This window comes from Carlito syrichta, unplaced genomic scaffold (genome assembly GCF_000164805.1).
Source record: "Carlito syrichta isolate Samal-C Ts95f unplaced genomic scaffold, Tarsius_syrichta-2.0.1 Scaffold287679, whole genome shotgun sequence".
Lineage (NCBI taxonomy): Eukaryota > Metazoa > Chordata > Mammalia > Primates > Tarsiidae > Carlito > Carlito syrichta.
In genome coordinates, this window is record NW_007231775.1 from 17,375 (window position 1) to 39,990 (window position 22,616).

The 22,616-nt window shown below is 44.4% G+C and overlaps 1 gene segment (V, D, J or C); it reads left to right on the forward strand.

Moving 5' to 3' along the window:
* Positions 1 to 4,222: 4,222 nt before the first annotated feature.
* Positions 4,223 to 22,616, forward strand: part of LOC103254946 — a 21,141-nt gene continuing 2,747 nt past the window's right edge. The window contains 2 exon segments of the C gene segment in view: positions 4,223 to 4,267; positions 20,084 to 20,344. Coding sequence covers positions 4,249 to 4,267; positions 20,084 to 20,344 — 280 coding nt within the window.

Below are 22,616 nucleotides of genomic sequence, written 5' to 3' on the forward strand. Positions count from 1 at the left end.
CCAGGTAACAGTTTGCATTCTTTGCGAGCTTAATAAGGAAGCAGTATAGAAAACATCTTAACTCAGGGGCCATTTCCATCAGAGAAATCCACTCTGAGATGCCAACACCTTCCCTTGCAGCTGGCTTCCCCTAGTAACCTTGATGCCATAGATGGCCAGTGCCACAGCTTCCAGTTGCCCAGATAACATCCCAAAGTCACTCTGGAAGAATTTCTTACTTTATCTTTTCTAACCAGGAATTTACATGATTCCGTTTACATCTAGTATTTCAGCAGGGAGAAGGCATGACCTAAGTGTCATGTGGACATTCTGTGTCATTGAGAGCCAGCCTTTGTTCTTTCAGCCTCTCAGTTTGTTTATCTCTAAATGGGTATGATGATTAACTTCTTCAGGCCTAGACTTCACTGTGGATATCACCTCAAAAAGTCCTTTCCTGCCCAGCCAATCTAACAAGCCATCAAACACAGCTGCTGCCTGGTTGCTGTCTATCCTGTTACTCCGCCTTATTTTAACTCACATGATTTCATTACTTGACATTCTACTATCCGTGTATTTGTTTATTGTTTGCCTCCTCCTAGATTGCACCATGAGCTCAGGACAGTGTCTGAGTGGCTCTCACTGTATCCTCAGTGCTCAGTGCAACACTTTCCACATGAAAAGAACCCAGCAATTAGTTAGTGAGTGAATAAAAGACCTACCACCAACTGCCCCTCCTCTTCACAAAATTACAGAGCTTTGTTACAGCACGCCCAGATACTGAAAATGCACAAAGATCCTTGCCAAAGACAAGGACACAATATGAGTTTCCATTGTTTATAGCTTTATACAAGGTGGGTTTGAATGAGCAGGTACATGAGGTATTTGCAGGGCCTCGTTTCACTGTGCCTACCAGGCAAGAAGTACATTGGTCTTTGGGAAGGGAACCACCGTATCAATAAGTTCCAGTAAGTACCTGGTAATAATAATTATTATTATTATTTTTTGAGTCGGAGTCTCATTCTGTCACCCAGGATGGAATGCAGTGGCATGCTGATAGCCACCGCAGCCTCAACCTGCTGGTCTCAAGTGATCCTTCCACCTCAGTCTTCCAAGTAGCTGGAAGTAAAGGCATGCACCACCACGCTCAGTTAATTTTTTTTTAATTTATTATAGAGATGAAGTCTCACCAAGTTGCCCAGGCGGGTCTCAAATCCCTGGATTCGGGCAATCCTCTTGCCTCTGCCTCCCAAAGTGCTGGGATTACAGGCATGAGCCACCGTACCCGGTGATCATAATGCTTGTACTTATCTGATAGTCTTATATTGCACAGGTAACTAAATGTCTCCTTATTCTTTAAGTTAAGAAAATTGGGATTTGGTAAGGAAAGCCATTAAGACAAAATGAAAAATTGAATACTGTCCCCCACTTTTAGCTAATACTCCATGCCCCACTCCATGCTCACAAAAATCTTGTTTGTTTGTTTTTAATATAATTGTATTTTATTTTTGATTCAGGGGAACAAGTGCATGTTTGTTACATGGACATATTGTGTAGTAGCAGGGACTGGGCTTCAGGTGACTCATTCCCATGATAATGAACATTATAAAAAATATTTTTTAATAAAGTGATAGAAGAAAGAAAGATTGCCTGCAGGGATATGAGCGGTTTGCTAAACACTTGTAAAATGAGATTATGTACAGGTGTTGATTCCTAGGTGAAAATGGGGATCAGAGCTGATATCCTTTGGCTTGTAAAATAAGATTACTTGGTGAAATTATGCAAATCTTTTTGAAAGAAATAAGTTTCAGAGTTGCCTAGAGAATATCACTTGGACTCTTCTCAAGCTTTCTGCTGCATCTATTGTACCACTGCTATTGTGCCCTGAAAAGAGGCTTTCGTGGTCTTAATTCCATGGCTTAGTCTTTATTCCAGTATCAAAAAGGAGGAATCCCAGTCAGAACTCCCAGGAGGGAAGATAGCTGCATGCTAATCACATTAATCTATTATCAAGGTAGCTAGGGCACTTTTGTCAGGCAGCACAGTACTGTGATTTATAACACATTCATCTTTGGGAGTGGGACAAGATTATCTGTAAAACCTGGTAAGTAGGCAATATGTCACTAAAGTTGGAGGCTTAATGTGGATATTGAGGCCCACTGAACTTACTGCAGTATTTGCAAGGCCCAAGTGTCAAGAAATTAATGGTTTATGCAGACTAAAGTGCATTCCGATGTAGAAAGAAATGTTAAAGTAATGGCACAGAGGATAGAAGAGCTGACTGTGGAGAAAAAAGTCATGTAGATGAACCAAAAAATAACAGACCGAAACAGCCCAAAGAGCCCATCCTAAAGAAAAAGGCAGAAAATCTGACTGAGTGCTTCGAGTTCTAAACCTGGCTTGATGAGTGCATCTGGGCCACGAAAACATTAATATTACCTCATAAGTTATTTTAAAGATAAAATATGCTAATGTGTGTGAAATTATTTTGTAAATTCTTAAATGCTATACCCCTGTAAAATATTATTATTTGTTTATAAAACAAAAAGGGCTAGGTCAGATAGTACAATTCTTTCAAGATGAGGGGGATATGTGGGTTCTTAGTAAAATAGCTATTTTCATTTGGGTCTTAGTAAAATAGCTATTTTCATTTGTAGCCATGGACGTTGATAAAAAGCACTCTTTCTTTACTGAAGTATAGTGGCTTGAGTGTTCCCCATGTGAAAATGGCAGGGGAAAGGAAGCCACTTTGTAAAGGCCTGCATCACAGTGTGAATTCTGGGGGTTCCCAGAAAGTTACCTTTGGAACTGGAACAAAGCTTCAAGTCATTCCAAGTGAGTCCAGGTTTTTGAATACTTCCTCTTCCTTGTGTTGCTTTCTCTCAGATTGTGACATTTAGAGTACATAATGGGATGTAATGGACCCTCTCTTTTCTGTTTTCCAAAAATTTATATAAAGGCATTGTATAAGGAGTGCTCTTCATTCCTTAACATTTTAATAGTATTGTTCCATACAGTTTGTGTTCCTTCTTAATAATAATAATAATAATAATAATAAAAAGAAGCTAAAGATATTGCCCTTGAGGCCAATAGAAAATAGTAGATTTGCAAAGGATAAGAAGTAAAGAGAAGACAAGTGGCATTTTTTACCAAACTTAAAGCAGAGTGGTTGTCCTTTAATCAGAGGAATGCTTGGCTTTGGGGGCAGAACAGGACTTAAGTAATAAGCTACCACTGAGTCACTGAGCTTGTAAAACAAGTTGACTTGGAGGAGCAGGGAGCTGTCACTCATCATGATCTGGATGCTCTTCCATGAAGTTTCAGATTGATTGAAGTGAAAATTAGGGGTGACATGATGTCAGGAATCTAAAAATTGATAACTGTGATGGAAAGGAAAGAAGGGCTAGCTATGCCTATTGAAAAGCATGAGTTTGATGACTATTGATCCAGAGATGTAGGTAGGTAGAGACCTCATTTTAAGTATTGCATAGTAAACACCCCAAATTTGAGTCAAATAGCCTGTGTGTTACATGGAATATAAAAAGGAAGTTAAAATGTAGCCTCTTTTGTAGGTAAATGGCCATATCTCTAGGTCTTAAGTATGAGAAGGATTTGTGGGGTTTTGTGCTAACTCAGAAACACTGTGGGAAAGATGGAGGCTATAAATGGATTTTCGGGAGTGGGACCAGACTGCTGGTCAGGCCTGGTACGTAACCGAGGGGTAGCAGAAAGATTGAAGGTAAAATGACTTCATGTCTTGAGAAATGATTATATAATAGAAGATGAGCTGGAATTTGGGGGGATTACTGTTGCTAGAGTTCTGACGTCTGGTTTTAGCAAAAGAGTTAACCCTAATATAACTGTAATCCCACTCTAGAAGGAACAAAGAGGAGTATTCTTCTCTCATAGTTCCTTCAAAATGTATCTGTCCTTTGCCAAAATGTCTTGTGGATCCTGGATATTTGTGTCTTTGTCAGCAGTGCCAGACCAACCAGCTCAGCCTCAGATCACCTGTTGCTAATTTGTAAAATGAGGATAATAACATCTAAGCTCATGGCACAACTGTGGCCCAAATGAGGTAATGTGATATGTGTAGATTGTTAACCTGCTTGGCACATAATAGGTTCTCCAAAAATGATGGTTGGGTTTTTTTTTTCCCCTTTCCTAAGTAGATTACAAGTTGAAATGCCCAACATTGCAGGGCATTTTTGTATTGAGGTTTGCTGTTGTGTGAATTCAGGATACAATAAACTCACTTTTGGAAAAGGGACTATGCTTCTAGTCTCTCCAGGTAACTGTTGACCCCATCCCATGTTTGTTTTCACCTTATCTGGTTTAAGGCTTTTCTACATGTGCTGTGTTTTTCACTTATTGATTGCATCATCCTCATTTTATCAGTTTGATGTGTTAATTTAAGATTGCACCTTCATGGGCTCTTCAATTAAAAATGAAAATAGCTAACTGAAGGACTGGAAAAATAGTAGAATTAATTCACTAGGTCAGAATGAGGTAGAGACTAATACTCTAGATGATTAGGACAGATGTCGTTTCTCCAGAAATAGCCTAGATTCCTGTTTAAAGCCTAGACCGTGGCCTCTCCCCAGGCACCCGTCACATTCCTCCAACCCTCTGTATCCCAAATTTAGCTATGGAATCTTAGACAATCTGTGACACATATAACTACAGAAATCTCTTATTACTGAGAATATCTGCCTATTAAAACAGAAAAGTCCTTGAGAACAGAGGTTCTTTTATATCTCACGAAGTGTCTAATATGGTCCTCTTACAAAAGTAAGGACTTGATAAATGCTTGTTTAGGTAAAACTAAACATCCAAAGAAATCAATTTTCCAGTCCAAAGGGAACAAAGAGAATAAAGGAAATGACCCAGTACCTTCAAGTATGTGTGGAGAGAGAGAACCACTAGATTGAGAATCAAATAGATTTATGCTTTAGTCTCTGCTACCAACTAGCAATGTAACTTAGGGAAGATCTCTTGCCTCCAAGCCTCAGTATCCTCATTTGTAAATGCAGAAGTGGGTCTGGATTACCTCTCTGACCCCTTAGTACCAACCGTCTATGAACTTATCCCATTCGGGCCTGGAAGGGACTTTCTTCTCATAGGAATAAGTCAATAGCTATATTAAATCTTGAGCGTTTTCTAACTCATCAGGGTAAATCAAGAAAAGGGGTGAAGTGACAGAAGGGAGTTTGTTGTGAGGTATCAGACACTGTGGGACTCATGGGGAGATACAAACAGACTCACCTTTGGGACAGGCACCCAGCTAAAAGTGGAACCCAGTAAGTATGAGATTCTGTGATAACTACAAAATGTATTCGGTGACAGTCAACAGGAGAAAAGGAGATGTCATTTGTGTCATTATATCTTATTTTTAATTAATCTAGCACTGAAGCATTAAGAATTATGACATTCAGACAAATTAACGAAAATATTCTAAGACTATAAGAGCGTATTTCTTTAGGGGGTATAATTTAGCTAACTATTAAAGACTTTTTCCAAGATATGAGGCTGATAGAAGCTTTGTTCAACATTAGAGTTTTTAACACTAGAATTGAGCTAAATGGATAGCTCAATAGAAGGAAAAAAAGCTAGAAAAACAGAAAATTGCATGGCCATGATCTAATAGGTCCTTTTCTACTTCCATTGCCATGGATTCAGAGGGGCACTTGGGGAGAATATTCAAGGTCATTTTATCCATGTCCCAAATAAGCCATACCCAATTCACTCCAGAGATTGTGTTTCCTTACACAAAACCTTGTCCAAGAAAAGTTGGTGACGTGCAGAGAAAGAAATTCTGGGCTTCTGGTTTCAGTCCAGAGTTCTAGATTTGATTTGGCCCCATTTGACCACCTGACATTGAACAGGTCATTGACCCTCCATGCACTTCAGACTCCTCCTGTAAGATGAGGAAGTCAAAGCACTCAAAATCTATGGTTCTGGGATCTCACCCAGTACCACCCTATAGTTTATAGGGCTCAAGGGTATGAAGTCTTCTGGATATTCTGTAAATAAATTCTATAACCCTAAGGAAATAACCCTGTTGATCAATAATCTAACTTAATATAGAAATAATAACCGCCATCTCAGCAGCTGTGATGTTTGGATACTGGGCTAGATACCTGACACATAGCATTGTTTATCCTCAGACAACACTTTGAGGTAGGCAGCAGTATCCCTATTTTATAAAAGAAGAAACTGAAGCCCGGAGAAGAAAGTGCCCAAGGTGCCAAGGCTAGTGAGTAGAAGGGACTAAATTTAAACCTGGGTCTGCCTGCCTGATCTCAAAGCTTTCCACTACATGATGTCACAGAACCTCTGCCAGTACTTACTTTGGAATGAGAGATGATGCCAATCACAGTGAGAAGGGGAATACTTGAAATTTATCTTTTCTACCTTAGATATTGCAATAAGTTAGAGATGGAGCCTCGGGAAATCTTGATGTGGATACCCCAAATGTCCAAAAGATTATCTTCCCCTTTCAATGATGAAACAAGGAAGTATAGGACTGCTAGAAGTATGCACCCCAATAGAGCATGGAGAGGAACTGACAGCAGACACTCCCTTGTCCTGACTGTCCCTTTTCCTTACTGTTTCTTGTATTTTCCCCAGGCAGACCAGTCACCAGTGTAACTGATCTGCAAGTGCCTGAATTTATCCCATTTGGGCCATGGGGGGACTTTTTTCTCATATGAATAAGTCAGTAGCTATATTAAACCTTGAGTGTTTTCTAACCCTCCAAGTGCCTGACTTCTTTGTGAGTTTTTTAAAATGCAGCATGAGGGCACTTTGGACATTACTGAATCATAGAATTTTAGCTCTGCAAGAGAGCTTAGAAATCATCGAGTTCATACCTCTTTATTTTTCCAGTAAGGATATTAAGACCCAGAGAGGTCTGTTGAATTATCGTAATATCAGTGAGAACTAGAGCTGGTACTAGAACCTGGGGATCCTGGTCCTGGGGCCATACCTGTGACTACTGTTCAATGAAATAGCTTTCTGGTAGGTAGGAGGTATAAGATATGTCCATAAATAGAAAGAAATGAGTTTTATTAGGGGAGGATTAAAAAGTGCGCCTTTTTACCAGCACCTTCCACGGGCTCCCTAGACCTGCTCCCCAGCTCTGTTGTAAACATGGGCAGAGAAGGAAATGGCCCATTTTGTCACAGTACAAATCGCTGTGGCTAACACTGGAGGCTTCAAAACTGTCTTTGGGACAGGAACAAGACTCTTTGTTGAAACAAGTAAGTTCCATGAAATAACCTGATTTATATTACAATTGAGGGATATCTGTTTTCATTGATTTTTTTTTTTATTATTCTTCTTTGGGTGTTGGGGAAAGTGAGGCATGATTATGTCTGCTAGTTAAATAAGGAGAAAAGGTTGGGTACGGTGGTTCATGCCTATAATCCTGGCACTTTAGGAGGCCGAAGCAGGAGGATTGCTTGAGCCCAGGAGTTCAAGACCAGGGTAACATAGCAAGACCTCATCTCTACAAAACATTTAAAAATCAGCCGGTATGGTGGAATGGGCCTGTAGCCCCAGCTACTCAGGGGGCTGAGGAAGGAGGATCATCTGAGCCCAGGTCAAGGTTGCAGTGAGTCATGATCATGCCACTGCTCTCTTGCCTGGGCACCAGAGGGAGACCCCAACTAAAAGAATAAATAAATAAGGAGAAAAGTTGGCAATAAGAATGTTGCATTATACAGTATCCATGGGCATCATTCCTGCAAGAAACAGGTAACAAACACTTAGTAATTTTGAATGGATAAAACTTCCCTAAGTTCTGTCTAGAACTGAAACTCTGTAATGATGTGAATAACTTTTTTCAAACTGGATATTACTGACATTTTTCTATAATCCAGTGTATACAAAGCAGAATCTTCTGTCAGGTCCGCCTTATTCATTGTCATCTCCCAATGGTTTTAGGAAAATGAAGGTTAAGTAGTAAAACTGTAGGCCTCCTTCCACTTTAGTACATGCATGCAGACATAGGAACACACTTAGTAACTAACTTGTGTGTGACCTAGCAATTCCAGGCTATGGCTCAGTTACATGGTGCCATTTTGTTTTGTTTTGTTTTGTTTTGTTTTGTTTGTTTTGTTGAGTTGGAGTCTCACTCTGTTGCCCAGACTGGAGTGCAGTGGCATGCTCCCGGCCACCGCAGCCTCGACCTGCTGGGTTCTGGCGATCCTTCCTCCCGCCTTAGCCTTCCAAGTAGTTGGAACTACAAGCGCACGCTACCACGCCCGGCTCATTTTGATTTATTGTAGAGATGAGGTCTTGCCAGGTTGCCCAAGCAGGTCTCAAACCCACGGACTCAGGCAATCCACTCACCTCAGCCTCCCAAAGCGCTGGAATTACAGGCTGAGCCACCGAGCTTGGCCTCCATGGTGCCATTTTGTATAGAGTTGTGTCAGAGTGTGAACACAGGCTTTCAGAGCCTTGTATTTGGAACTGGCACCCAGCTTTTGGTCAGCCCAAGTAAGTCAGATCTCTAGCAATGTGTAACCCCACCCTCAATATTACGTTTACATGTATAATTTGTGCATATATATTATTTATATGTATACATATAATTTACTCTGGACTATAATAGATTATTATTGCTACTGTTGTATTAGTAATCTTACCAATGCTGCTAACTTGTAGTATACATTTTCTGCCATATGATTCTTTTTACCCTTTAAGAAAAATCATTGTCAAGATATCAGGAGAAAGATATTTGAGTTTCCTTTGAGTCAAGTTTCTTATTTGTTCATTCAGTATCCACCTCTCTGCTGAGGACCAATATGAGCCTCACAAGGTTTTGGTCTTTACACTGAGTCCTTATTATTCCTCTTAGAAATGCTTCCTTGGTTTTTCCTTGCCTAAGCACTTAGATTTTGCAGCTTACATTTACCCAGAGTATACTTAGCTTTAACCTCTCCCAGAACTGGTCTCCCTGTCCCAGTGATTATGCATAGTAAAAGTCAGTCCAATACAGCAAATGAGTATTGAGTATCAGCATCAAGACAGGGACCATAGTTGGTTTAAGAAGAAAAAAAGGCCTAAGAGATGGCCCCTGATCTTAAGAACTTTCAGTCTTTTCAGAGAAACAAAGCATTCATAGTGAAAAGTCTGATGACAATTTACATGTACATGTGTCAAGGTGGGCAGGGTTTGAGGGGACAGGAAGCCCTGCTGGCTGGAAATCAGGCAGGGATGACCATGGACAGTCCACATTAATTGGCAGAGATGAAGCATGATTCCACCCATACGTTTCTGGGAAAGGATTCGAGTCTATTCTGTGCTGAGATGTTTGACTTTCTGGAGGACAAAAAGCCCCCTTGGCAGTTGCAGCTAGCATCCTTGAGTGAGGTGAGGACAGAAACAGGAATGAGTCAGGCGTGAGTCACCCGGGACTCTCGCTCAGCCCTGGGAGGACGCGGTGATTGTGAGTCACGCCAAGGCGTGTCTTTAGCATGTGGCCCAACACAGTGTGCTGAAAAAATGCTCTTGTTCCTATTCTTTCTGACAAAGGGAAGAATACTTTTTTGCATAAGTCCCCAAGAAAATGGTGCCCTCCTCTCAAGCATGGCAGATGAAGTGGGGGAATGCCCGCCTGCTCCCTGGTATCTTTAGAAATACGCACACCCACCTGCCCTATGTAGGAGGCGGTGTTTCTCACAAAGTTTTGTAAAGATTCTGTTTTCCCCTGAGGAGAAATAGCCAAAGGCTATGTTTGTTGATAACTGTGATGAGGAAAATGAAGGACAGTGGGTAGTGTTGGAGGCTGGCATTGTTTACACCTGTCAGGGAGGCTCTCCCAAGTACTCATACCAGCCAGTATGGGGGAAGCTTTAGGATCAGTCTTTCTGGATGTCCAGATCTGAGGGCTACTCTGAAGGGTGTGTGACTTCCTTCAGAGGATGGGAAAGCCAGGAAGTTTTTGCAATACACTTACCTAGAGTGTGACTATGGGAACAACAGACTGACTTTTGAGAAGGGGACCCAAGTGGTGGTCATACCAAGTAAGTGAACTGGGATCCTCCTCCACAAATATCCCCCCTTCACCCTACCCTCCCCATCCCTACCCTGGTGCCAGACAACCTCTTATCGTATTTCCATGAGAGTGAAGGGAGGACGTGTCATTCATCAATGCCACATAAGTTTTTTAGCAGCTCGCTGTCCCAAATCTTTGCCGGCTCCTGATTTCTTCTGCCTGTCCCTTCTCTCAGCAATTCCTCTGACCACACTCCCACTCTCTGTGTAAAGCTGCCCCCGCTCTTCCTTGAGGCTGGATTTCAGACTCAACAAAGGCCACAGAAGTGAGATCTGGAAGGGACCATGGGACATCTTGCTCATGTTGCAGGAGGGAGCCTGAAGCCCAGGGCCTATCATTTGTCCAGGGCCAGCCCAAGTTTTGTGGAGCCTCACAACTCTATGCTAAGTGGCCCTCAAACCCAACATAAGACAACCTGAGTGCTGGCCACACACCAGCCAGGGGACCAAGGGCCAAGTTCCCACCCCAGCTCAGGACTATGGCCCAGGCTGGGACTTCCATGAGCCTCAGCTTTCACTTCTATGAAACAGGCCGCTCTGTTTCCTACCCCCACCTTTCAAAAATGTTATGGAAATTGTGGCTTTTTTCTCTGTAGTCCTAGGGTTTCACAGAGGCAGGGCCCTGCCTGAGTCAAGGTCATTAGAAATAAAGGCATCAAAGGACTTTGGATGCCTTGGCCTAATTCTGGATAGTAAAGAGGGAAGAATCAGAGCACAAATCACAGGAGGGACCTAAATCTTACATGGAGTTGTGCCTCAGACAGGGTATATGCAGAAATCAAACCCCTGGGTCTCCTATAGGAAGCCTGGGAATGGGAAGCGTTGAAGGGCTGAACACGAGAACAAGGAGAGCTTCAAGAAAGGAGGTCAGAACAGCTTCAGCAAAATGTCATAAAATCTCCTTTGCTACTTATCCTCAGAGCACTTCCAGAAGCCCCTTGTGTCTCACAAAAGAATACCAGAGTCAGACCCTCAGTGTCTGCCCTGATGGTATTGGGATGCTGGGAGGACATGGGGGGAGGTGCTTCCCTGCTTCTCTGCCGACGGGAAGGGGGTGTTTTCACCTGGGTGCCTGGGGGCTGAAGAGCTCTCCAGTCCCCAAACCCGGGCTCTCTTCCCTACCCCTTGGCACCAGGACTCAGGGCCTCAGAGGATAGTGGTGGGAGATTTCCTACAACTCTGGGAGCAACAGCCAGTGTTTCCCAGGATTATTGCCCCAGTCAGTAGAGGGAGGTCAGGTGAGAAAGGTTTTATCAAAGGCGCTCATGGTTGTGTGCATCAGGAGGAAGCTATCGACTTACCTTTGGAAGAGGGACCAACCTCATTGTTCATCCGTGTGAGTATTATAGAAACGATCAAGGGAAATAATGTAGACTATATTAGGGAAGGATATTGCAAGAGGGAGAGGGTCTGTAGTGTGGTCTGTTCCATCGTTAAAGGAGTACTTTGCTGCCCGAGAGTAACTATCAGTGTGTCAGGTCTAATGAGATGACAGGCTGTGCTAGACAATGGTTTTTAGGACAAATCCCCAAGTTTTGAGAAAAGACTTCACTCTTCGTTATGTTTCTGAAGCAGAACATTCTTCTTGGCGTTCAAAGGGTCTACCCTGCTCCTCACCCCCGTGACTGAGACTGTCACAACCTCCCCTTGGTTCCATGCAGTATCTTCCCCTAGGTGAGAACACCCAGCCAGGATGCTGAAGCACTCTGGGATGCTGGAATGAGTGGTGCATATGGGTTTCCTCTGGCTGCGAAGCCTCATCTCTTTCTCCCAGTGTAAAGCATTGCTGGGACCATCCTGTTATGAGCTACTACTTCCTGAATACCTGATATGTTTAGTGACCATACTCTGCCCTTCATATAAGTTCCCATTCAAAGATCACATCCACCCTAATGATAGGTAGCTGGTATTATGCCCGTTTTATAGATGAGGAAACAAAGGCTTGGGGTAGGTGACTTGCCCAAGATCATATAGCGAGGAATGATAGCCCTAGAGCTTAATTCAAACCTATTGACTCTAGGGCCTTATTGTTAACCATGCCACTACACGGCCACTTACCATGCCCTCTGCACTCTTTGAAGGAAGACCCCACACCTCAAAGGCTACCTGTTTGATTCTCAGTTTGCCCACCCTGTGACCATGGCATAGTGACTCAGCATTTCTGAAGAGATCAGTAAAGTCACTGGACTGGGTTGGCAGATATGGCAAGGAAGGAAAAGAAACTTAGGGAGACTGTTTATTGGGCATAAAGCCACATGGCAAGAAATATTTATCATCCAAACCATGAAACAGACTGTTTAAAAGCTTTGTTCCCTAAAAAAGAAGGCTGTGCATACGAGAGGGCCATGGGCGGCTGCCCCAGCTGGCAAGGGACAGGTATTTGTATTGGGTTGTACTGAAGTGTGGACTCAGGTGGCAGAAATCTTATTTTTGGGAGTGGAACAAGACTCCAAGTGAAACCAAGTAAGTGACTGAACTTAGGCTCCAGCCAAAGACACAGAAAGTCCCTACTCTGCTTTCTTAGGTGATGAATCTGTACTTCCTGAACTAATTTTTCATGTTTCTTTATGAGGCTTGAGTGTTTGGAAATTTGAATTCCCAGTCACTAGCTCAATAGTGGTTTGTTTTCTAATGGTAGTAATTGCCAGTGGGAATTGGCCTTTTCATCATTACAGAGACAGACTCCTTTGCTGTTTCTAGATTCCTTTGAGACAAAAGATCTTTATCAGAAGACAAACTGTGACTGATTATGCCAAAAGATTTATTTTTGTTACCATTTAGTTTTCATGAAAGGTGATGAATTAAACTTCCCAAAGACTCTGGGCATTGGACACACTCTCACAAAACTCCATGTCCAATTGAGAGATGTGGAAAGAACTTAGAGCCTAAATAATGCCATAAAAAAAAATACAAAGTTTGGAAAATGGAACCATACAGAAGTTAAAGAAGAAATGAAACAGACCTAATTTTAAAAAATGTAGCAGGACTGAGTTAGAAATAAATTTAAAAATTTAAAGGGTTTGTATGTTCAACACGTATTTATTGAGCAACTATTTTATTTCAAGCACTATGCTAGATGTGAGGAAGGGAAGGGGAAGAATAAGGGAGGGAGGGGAGGGAGGGAGGGAGGAAGGAAGGAAGGAAGGAAGGAAGGAAGGAAGGAAGGAAGGAAGGTGGAGAGTCTCTGCCATCCAGGAGCTCGGAGTGTAAACAGACATCCCAGTGTCCCAGTGTTATCGTGGAGGTCCGTACAAGTTGCTGTGAGAGCAGAGGAAGGCATTCCTAGCCTCCGGTCCTAGCTGCCTGGCACTTGCAATATCCTGCATTACACATTAAGCTCTGTGAGGGCAGGACCCTCTGCCTTTCACTCTCACATCTCTACAAATCAGCACAATGTCTGACTCATAATTATCAACAGACAAATGATTGTGGGGGGAGAAAATGCTTTCTGGCTAGGAGAGTCAGGGAAGGCTCGACTGGAGGGGTAATTACTGCTTAAGACATACTGGTTTAGACATTCACAGGTATTCTCCAGCAGAGAAAGTTGTTAGACCTCACAACCGGGAGGTTCCAGAACCCAGCCAAGCACATGTGGGTGGGAGGAAGCCCATCTCCGCAGGGAAGGGTGCCTCTGTATTTATGTGTTCACTTGTGTGCTTCGCCAGCATGTCTTCCCCGCCATGGGTTCAGGCTGGATTTAGAAAACCTGAAACCTATCACATTTCTCAAGAACCAGAGTTCAGAGGCATAAGGATTACTATATCTGTGATAAGGAAGAAGCACAAATGGGTTTTAGCAGCAGAAAGGAAAGAGGTCTGATGATAAATACATGAAATCTGTGTCCACTTGAGAGGCCACCCAGAAAATAGTTGTTCTAAGGAAACTCCTCTCCAGCAGGAGCAGAATCATCTTTGAAACTGCAGCTCCAAGGTGTATTAGGAAGGGTGTGGAAAGAAGATCAAAAATTCACATTTGGGAAAGGCTTTACAGTTGCCATTGTTCCTAGTAGGTAAACCCTATGGTGTGTTAGGCAGCGTAGACTCTGTGTGTTGGCTGCACCCAGATGGGCCTGGAGCTGTTCCCAACCGACGGTGGCAGGAGCATGGCTACCCAGCTGCTGGGGTGTTCAGCAATTGCCAGAATAAAAGGAAGCTATTTCATGATGATTAGAAAGAAATAATCAGCATCAATGAGGCTCCTAATTGTCTCTAGGAGTGGGTAGGAGGAATCAAGACCCAGTAGGTGAGACTTTTCTCTCTTGTCAGAGAAAGTTTGACTTGGGGGAAGCTGGAGAATAGGGACAGGCAGTGGAGGAACCCAGCCATGCTGGTTGTGCCCAGATTAGAGTTCTTGGAAAGCACCCTCCTACTGTGTGCTTTTGGGTGGCAACAATAAGCTGAATTTTGGAGCAGGAACCAGGCTGGCTGTGCACCCATGTGAGTATAACCCTGCAAATGACCAGGGCAAAAAGCACTGATGATTTGTCTGTAAGAAAACAGGCAATGATTTATAGCAAACTTGGGGATTTATGAAGCCCTCATTTTCCACTTCTATGAGCTCTCTTGATGACCTAAAATGTTCCCATTTCTCATATTAAAGACAGAAGTGCCAAGAGCCAGTTGAGGAAATGAAAATCTGAGCAGAATAATTTATAGAAGCATAAAAAGAGTTCCAGATACTTGGTGCTTTCAAGCGAAGCCGATAATATCAGAACCAGATAATCTGAACATTCAGGAAATTAGCTAAGTGCCCTTGGGGGAGACAGATGAATTAATAGCAAACACAAATTCTCTTTTATTGCAGCAGGTGGCTAAATTCCCCAGACTGACTAGTGAGCATGATCCTGGGATTAGCTGCTCATAGAATCTCCCCCTCTGGAGTTTGGTAGCGTTTTGAACCTTCTCCTAAGGATAGACATCACCAAGACCCCTATCTGAATGGCAAGTACACCTCATGAAATAACAAGATAGGGAGTAGGGAGGCAACAATGTTCAGGGGAAAATTCTGGCCGTGTTCTCAAGGGCCGCATTCATTGAAGCTTCTACTTTCTCAACAGCAAAATAACAATAGCTACATCACAACAATATGAGATAATGCCCAGCATATAAAAAGCAATCAATAAGTAGTAGTTTGTTTTTTTTTTCTTTTTTTGGCTTTGTTTTGCAATGGGTCTCACTCTGTCACCCAGACTGGAGTGCAGTGGTTCGATCACGGCCATCCGCAACCTTGACCTCCTGGGCACGGGCAATCTTTCCACCTCAGTCCCCGAGTAGCTGGTACTAAAGGTAATTTTTATTTCTTTTTCGGCTAATTTTTCTTTTTTTTCTTTTCTTTTTTTTTTTTTTTTTTGATAGAGACAAGTTCTCACTATGTTGACAAGAGTGGTCTCAAACTCCTGGGCTCAAGTAATCCTTCCACTTCAGCCACCCAAAGTGTTGGGATTACAGGCATGAACCATTCATTGCACCTGGCCAATAGTAGCTTTTCTAAAGTGTTGTTGCTGCTGCTGCTGTTGTTTTTTGTTGTTGTTTTTGTTTGTTTGTTTGTTTTTGAGTTGGAGTCTCACTCGGTCGCCCAGACTGGAGTGCAGTGGCCGCTCCCGGCCACCGCAGCCTCGCCTGCTGGGCTCCGGCGATCCTTCCGCCTCAGCCTTCCGAGTAACCGGAATTACAGGCATGCGCTGACACGCCCGGCTGATTTTTTTGATTTATTGTAGAGATGAGGTCTCGCTGCCCAGGCAGGTCACGAACCTGCAGGCTCAGGCAATCCACTCACCTCAGCCTCCCAAAGGCGCGGGATTACAGGCTGAGCCACCGAGCCCGGCTTGCTGCTGCTGTTATTGTTGTTGTCATGTTGCTATACTAAAGTTTATATTACCATAAAGGGAAAGGAAAATATCTTCCTTGGGAAATAGGAGATCTAAGAAACAAAGACTCAGTGAGCCTTTTGCAATGGTGCTCTGAGACCCCAGGGAGTTCCGGCAGATTTACTTCAAGAAGGTTATCACAAAGACCTAACACACCGTGGGGATGTAACAGTGGAGCCAACATAATCTTTGGATCAGGGACCAGACTGAGCATCCATCTAAGTAAGTAGATTAAGGCAAAGGTGGACATTGACACCCTTTTGATATTCTCTTTTGTTCAAGATGATGACTTGAGCCCAGGTAATTTCTTCTGTAGGATTCCAGCTAGTTCTTTCACTTATCCCCAGAAAATCCTGCCATCCAGCACTTGGCTGGGACCTTAGAAACCATGAGGCAGATGATTAGCAAGTATTCCTGGACTTTTCACGGGAGTATCCCAGATACTGCTGCCCTGAGCAGGGGTTTTTGTTCTACTGAACTCTTGGTTTATTGAAATCACATGAAATCATGACCTCACTCCCCCCACCCCCCACCCCCCAGGGCACCACAGCAGAACAGGGCAGGTAGAAGAGAACTGTCCACATCAGACAAAAAAGTCTCAGTGAAAGGAACAGAGGGTCTAACTCTTAGGAATGTGATCCTCCTGTCTTGTGGGAGATCAGTGCCTTTCCTACTTAAGTAGTAGTTAAGTCCCGTGAGTTTCTGTAATGTTGTCACCTGGGGTGTGAATACTGGAGGAATGACTAGGAAACTCACATTTGGGAAAGGGACCCAAGTGTCCATTATAGCTGGTGAGTCATCCCACGTGGTACCATATACAACCCCGTGGGCCAATGTCACTAATCCTTTCCCTGGGAATATCAGTGATTACTATGGTGAGGGTAGCTGTAGACGTTGTAACTAATTGTCTTCCTGGGGCCTGGGAAGGAGAAAAGCATCACCATCAGTCTTAAATATCTGTGTTTCTCTAGGTCAAACACATTAAAGTTTGGCTTTAATCATTCCATGGATATTTTTTAATGCCTTCCGTGTAGCCATCACTCTATAAAATGCTAAACTGAGTATGAAGTCTAAGATCGATGCCTGCCCTGTCACCAAATAGTATTAAAACTAGCCAAAGGTGTAGAATGTTTGTAAATTAAGCAACCTAAACACTATTTTAGCATTAACCATTGATGATGTCAGTGGGCACAATAAAGATTCAGGGGGGTGGGGGTCCTGGCTGGAAAGTTGGCCTAGATGGAGAAAGTTTAATGTGGTACAAAGGATTCGTTGAGCCTTGACGGAGGGGATAAGGTCTGTATGGACAAAGAAAAAAGAGAAAGAGAGTTCCAGGTATAAGGAACAAGAAGGAAGGCATGATCTTGGAATAACCAAGGCACATGTATTTTGGCCTGAGTCAACACATCTGATAATAACGTTGGATGGAAAGCAAGGCAAAGAACATGTCTTCCTAGACAGTGGGGAAAAGGAGTACTAGAACATTCAAGCGAATACAGAAATTAGGGTCAGAGCCAGAGGCAGCCATTGGGAAACTAAGAATCCATTTTAGAAATGCAGACCAGATGTTAAGGTGAGAGGCACTTGCTGTGGTGAAGGGAACACCTCTCCTTCCTCTCCCTTCTCCCTCCTTAGTGGGCTCTAGGAGGGGTCACCCCACACCACAGAGGAGGAAAAGCCTAAGGTTTCTGTCATGGAGACACTGGGAATGCTATGAAAGTGCTGCCTTGCAGTTGCAATTTGACAAATGAGCAAAAGTTTTCATTACTCCCAGGACGTCTCACCATGCTTACTGTTTCCTGACACTCACCAGAACTCCAGTGGGACCCAGAGTCAGTGTCAGCAGGTTCCTAGTGCCTAACTACAGAGCACAGATTTAGTGGTGAGGGAGCTTCCCATCACCGCTGCACCCCTGGGGATCTAAAGCCCTAGAGTGTTCAGGCATGTGCTTCTGCAGTTAGTTTGGAATTACAATGACACGTTAGGATCTAGAATACTTGAACTTCCACAATGAAAAATCTACTCAGTCTTGCTAAGGCTACCTTCTGATCTCATTGGGGGTAGAATGTATTTTCCTGACTGGAGTGGAATAAGATGTCTGTCCCCACAGGGCTCTGGCAAATGGACCCCTTAAAGACCTCCAAATTAAAAGTGGCTCATTTCTTATTTGCAGACAAAATGATAAGGCAGCACTAGAAGTGCGTGGGGATAAAAGCAAAAGGAGATTTTTTTAAAAATACCAGGTACCTCTAGCTCAGCTCCTGTTGCCTTTCCTAAAAATCTCATATTCTGTAGTGTTCATTGCACTTTGTAGACCAGCGCCCTCCAGTAGGACTGTCTCTGACAATGAAAATGTTGTCAGTCTGCACTGTCCAATATAGTGGCCACCAGCTGCATGTGACTATTGAGCTCTTGAAATGAAGTTTTTTCGTGTTTAATTGAATTTTAAATTGTTTTTGACCTTGGCTAACTTTCACTCAAATAGCCACATGTAGCTTGAGACTAAGGTATTGAGCAGAGCCATCTAGACCTTCTGTAGACTGACACCCACTGGCCCCAGGACTTGAGTGAGTGTTCAACCAGAGCTCTAAGTGGTACAATCCACTTCCCTCTCTAAAGCCAAACTGCATCGGGTGGCACCTGTTTCTCTGCCTTCCCCTCAAGGCCGTGTTCTCTCAGCACTTCCATACTCCTCCACCTCCCTCTCCACAGTCCGGCCCAAGACCCCCACCAATGACTAGCGACATCATGTTGGCAGAGCTAATGACTTCCTGTCTCTCCTCCCAGTAAAGGAGTTATGCCTTAGGGCCTTCCCCCACAGTGATGTCGGGATCCCCAGGTACACAGAGGCTGGAGGGGAATAGGCAGAGTCCTCTGGGCCAGAGCTCTAGCTGTATCTCCCTTCTAACAGAGGAGCCCACACCCTGCTCTGCTGCTCCCAGGCAGCCCCACGCTATGGGCGGCTCTGCCTTGACTCAGCATCCCAAGGACTGATTTCTTTGGTTTTGGATCCAGCTGGGTGTCTGCACTGCCAAGGCCACCCTGACTGGTTCAGCAAGTTGGGGGTATCGCCAGGGTCTGAGAAACTTTGTGCGCCTGAGGAGCTGTGGGAGCAGAGAACCACGAGAAGTCCTAATCCCAGCCCTGCTGGAAACTCTCTGGGTGGCCCCAACGTGCTAATCCTCCAGGCTAACCTCTGCTTCCTCCTCTAAAAGCAGGAGGTTGGAAAGAATAAACAATGAGAGACACATTAAAAACACGAAATCCCACGGAAATATGATAGAATGAGTCTCAGCACTAAGGAAAAGCCTCCAGCAACTCCTGCTTCCTGAGGGTGAAGGGTAGATGCTGTGACTGTATTACTCAGGGTCTCATGGCGATACTCTGCTAGGAACAGTGACTCTATCTACTAACGCTGGTTCAGTGCTCTATAGCTTTTTTTTTTTAATGGAAAAACTCTCATTTGTTTCTCAGAATAGCCTGGTTAGGAAGGTGGTTGAGGCAACATCTCCAATTTACAGATGACATTCCTGAGACTTAAGGAGCTGCTGAGACTTACTCGAGGCCTTATACCTAGTAAATGGTAGAACCAGGCCTTGGGCCAGGTGTTCTGATTTTTAGTCCAAAACTTCTATCCACGACAGCGAAATCTCCTGGTGATGTGATAGATTTTCTGGTTTAATGCCAAGAGATCAAAAACCTCCAGTTCCTGCCAAAACCTAGCCTAAGTTGAAGAGATCACTCCAGATTCTAAGATGCATGGACCTTTTTTTTTTTGCTGGGCCTTTTTCCCACACTTGCCTTTGCCTGCTAGAGCTATATTGTTTACTAGACTTGCTAAGGTTTTGAAGAAGTTCCTATTAAGTAGATGAGTAAGGAATGTTATTGAGTAGCCCTGCACTTCTGGTTTCCTTGAATGGCGGACAGGGCCTGACAGAGAACGTTCACCGAAAGCCTGGCCTCTTGGCCAGGATTAATGGCTTGTGCCTGTCCCTGAGTCCCAGGCTGTCACAAGCAGCTGGTTTCTAAAATGTTATTTCCCACATAAAGCCCAAGACCATGACTCACCAGCCCCATAGAGCCCCATTCTTGTCCATCACTGACATCTGGACTGCAGCCTGGGTTGGGGCCAAGAGGGAAACAAGAGTATCTCCTAACCCTGCTCCCCTTGACCCACAGATATCCGGGACCCTGACCCCGCTGTGTACCAGCTGAGAGGCTCTAAATCCAGCACCACCTCCGTCTGCCTATTCACCGATTTTGATTCTCAAACGAATGTGTCACAAGCCAAGGAATCGGAAGTGTTCATCTCAGACAAAACTGTGCTGGACATGAGGTCCACAGATTCCAAGAGCAATGGTGCCTTGGCTTGGAGCAGCAAAAGCAATTTCAATTGTGCCACAACCTTCGACGAAAAGAATGCCTTCTTTTCCAGCTCAGGTGAGTACAGTTTTGGTGATGCCTTTGCAAGCTGAGTTTCCCGACTTCTGGTGAGGCCTGGATCCACCCAGAGCTCAGGTCAATGGTGTCTTAAAAGCAGCTCTGATTAGTGGCTTCAGCCTTGTCAATTGTCTACAAAGCTCCTGCCCTCTTTACTATGGAGCAGTGAGTCTGGTCATGGCAGTCCATAGAATGTCATAGGCAGGCCGGGCCCAGTGGCTCAGCCAATAATCCCAGCACTTTGGGAGGCCAAGGTGAGTGGATTGCCTGAACCCATGGGTTCAAGACCAGCCTGGGCAACTTGGCAAGACCTCATCTCTACAATAAAATAAAATTTTAAAAGAGCAGGGCATGGTAGCATGCACCTATAGTTACAGCTACTTGGAAGGCTGAGGTAGAAGGATTGCCAGAGCCCTGCGGGTCTATGATGGAGTGGCCGTGAGCATGCCACTGCACTCCAGCCTGGGCAACGGAGTGAGACTCTGACTAAAAAAAAAAAAAAAAAAGAAAGAAAAGAATGTCCTAGGCAAAAAGCAGATGAAGAGGCCAGGCATGGTGGCTCATGCTGTAATCCCAGCACTTTGGGAGGCTGCAGCGAGAGGATTGCTTGAGCCCAGGAGTTCAAGACCAGCCTAGGCAACATAGTGAGACCTCATCTCCACAAAAATAAATCAATAAATAAAATAGCTGGACATGATGGTGCACACCTGTAGTCCCAGTTACTCATGAGGCTGAGGCAGGAGGATCATCTGAGCCCAGAAGGTCAAGGCTGCAGTGAGCCATGAGCCATGATCATGCCATTGCCCTCCATTCTGAGTGACAGAGAGAGACCCTGACTCAAAAAAAAAAAGCAGATGAGGAGAAGGTGGCAAGAAAGGGTCCTGGCCCAGCCTCAGTCTCCCCCACCCTGAGTTCTAGCCTCCCTGTCTTTGCTCAGGCTGATTGCCCCTCACTGTTCTTGTAGGCCCTATTCTAATAACCCTTCTCCAAGATGCCTCCTCTTATTTCTCTGTCTGCCAAAAGATCTTTCCCAGCTCCTAACCTCACTTCATCACTCATGTATTCAACAACTGATTGTGCAAGTGCATGGATGAGTCAGGTGCTAGAGTGGAGGAGTAACAACTTAGAAAGGATTTATCCTGAGGGCACGCCATTCTAGTTAAGAGAGCCCTCAACAGGGAAAAATCTAAAAACTTTACATTGTAATACATGCTTTAACTCGGGGTTGAGGAAACAGCCACCTTCAGGACAAAAGTCAGGAAAGGGCTCTCTGAGAAAATGCTATTTGAAGGCACCAGCCATGCCAAGGGCAGGGAGAGGACCCCAGGGAGGCCTGAGACAGTGGCACAGTGAGAAAGGGGAGGAGAGTGGGAATGGGTTGGGTGAAGTAGGCGGGGCCAGATCCCAGGGCCTTATAGGTCATGAGAGAGCAGATACTATTTTTTTTTTTTTGACTTGGAGTCTCACTCTGTCGCCCAGACTGGAATGCAGTGGCACGCTCCCGGCCACCGCAGCCTCGACCTGCTGGGCTCCAGCGATCCTTCCACCTCAGCCTTCCCAGTAGCCGGAAGTACAGGCACGCACTACCATGCCCAGCTATTTTTTATTTTACTGTAGAGACATGGTCTCGGCAATTTGCCCGGGCTGATCTCGAACCCGCAGGCTCAGGCAATCCACTCGCCTCAGCCTCCCAAAGTGCTGGGATTACAGGCTGAGCCACCGAACCCGGCAGCAGATACTATTCTAAGTACATTTGGAAGCTGTTGTTTGGCTTCAAGTAGGGGAGGGACACCTAATTTACTTTTTTTATTTATTTTAAAGATGTGGGATACAATTCAGGCTTAGGTATGCAAGTGGTCATCATACAGGTGAAGTTTGGGCCTTCCTTTGGTCCTCATGTTGCCTGGTTTGAAAGCAGGTACCCTTATGAATATCATATACCCCCAGTTACTTCTCTAAAAGATCCGTCTGGGCCAGGTGCAGTGGCTCACACCTGTAATCCTAGCACTTTGGAAGACCAAGGCAGGTGGGTCACTTGAGCCCAGGAACTTGAGACCAGCCTGGGAAGCATAGTGAGATCTTGCCTCTACAAAAAATCAAAAAATTAGCCGGGCCTGGTGGCACACTCCTGTGGTCCCAGCTATTCAGGAGGCTGGAGGCAGCAGGATCGCCTGAGAGCCCAGGAGGTGAAGGGTGCGGTGAGCTGAGATCGTGCCACTGTGCTCTAGCCTGGGCAACAGAGTTGGACCCTGACTCAAAATAAAATAAAATA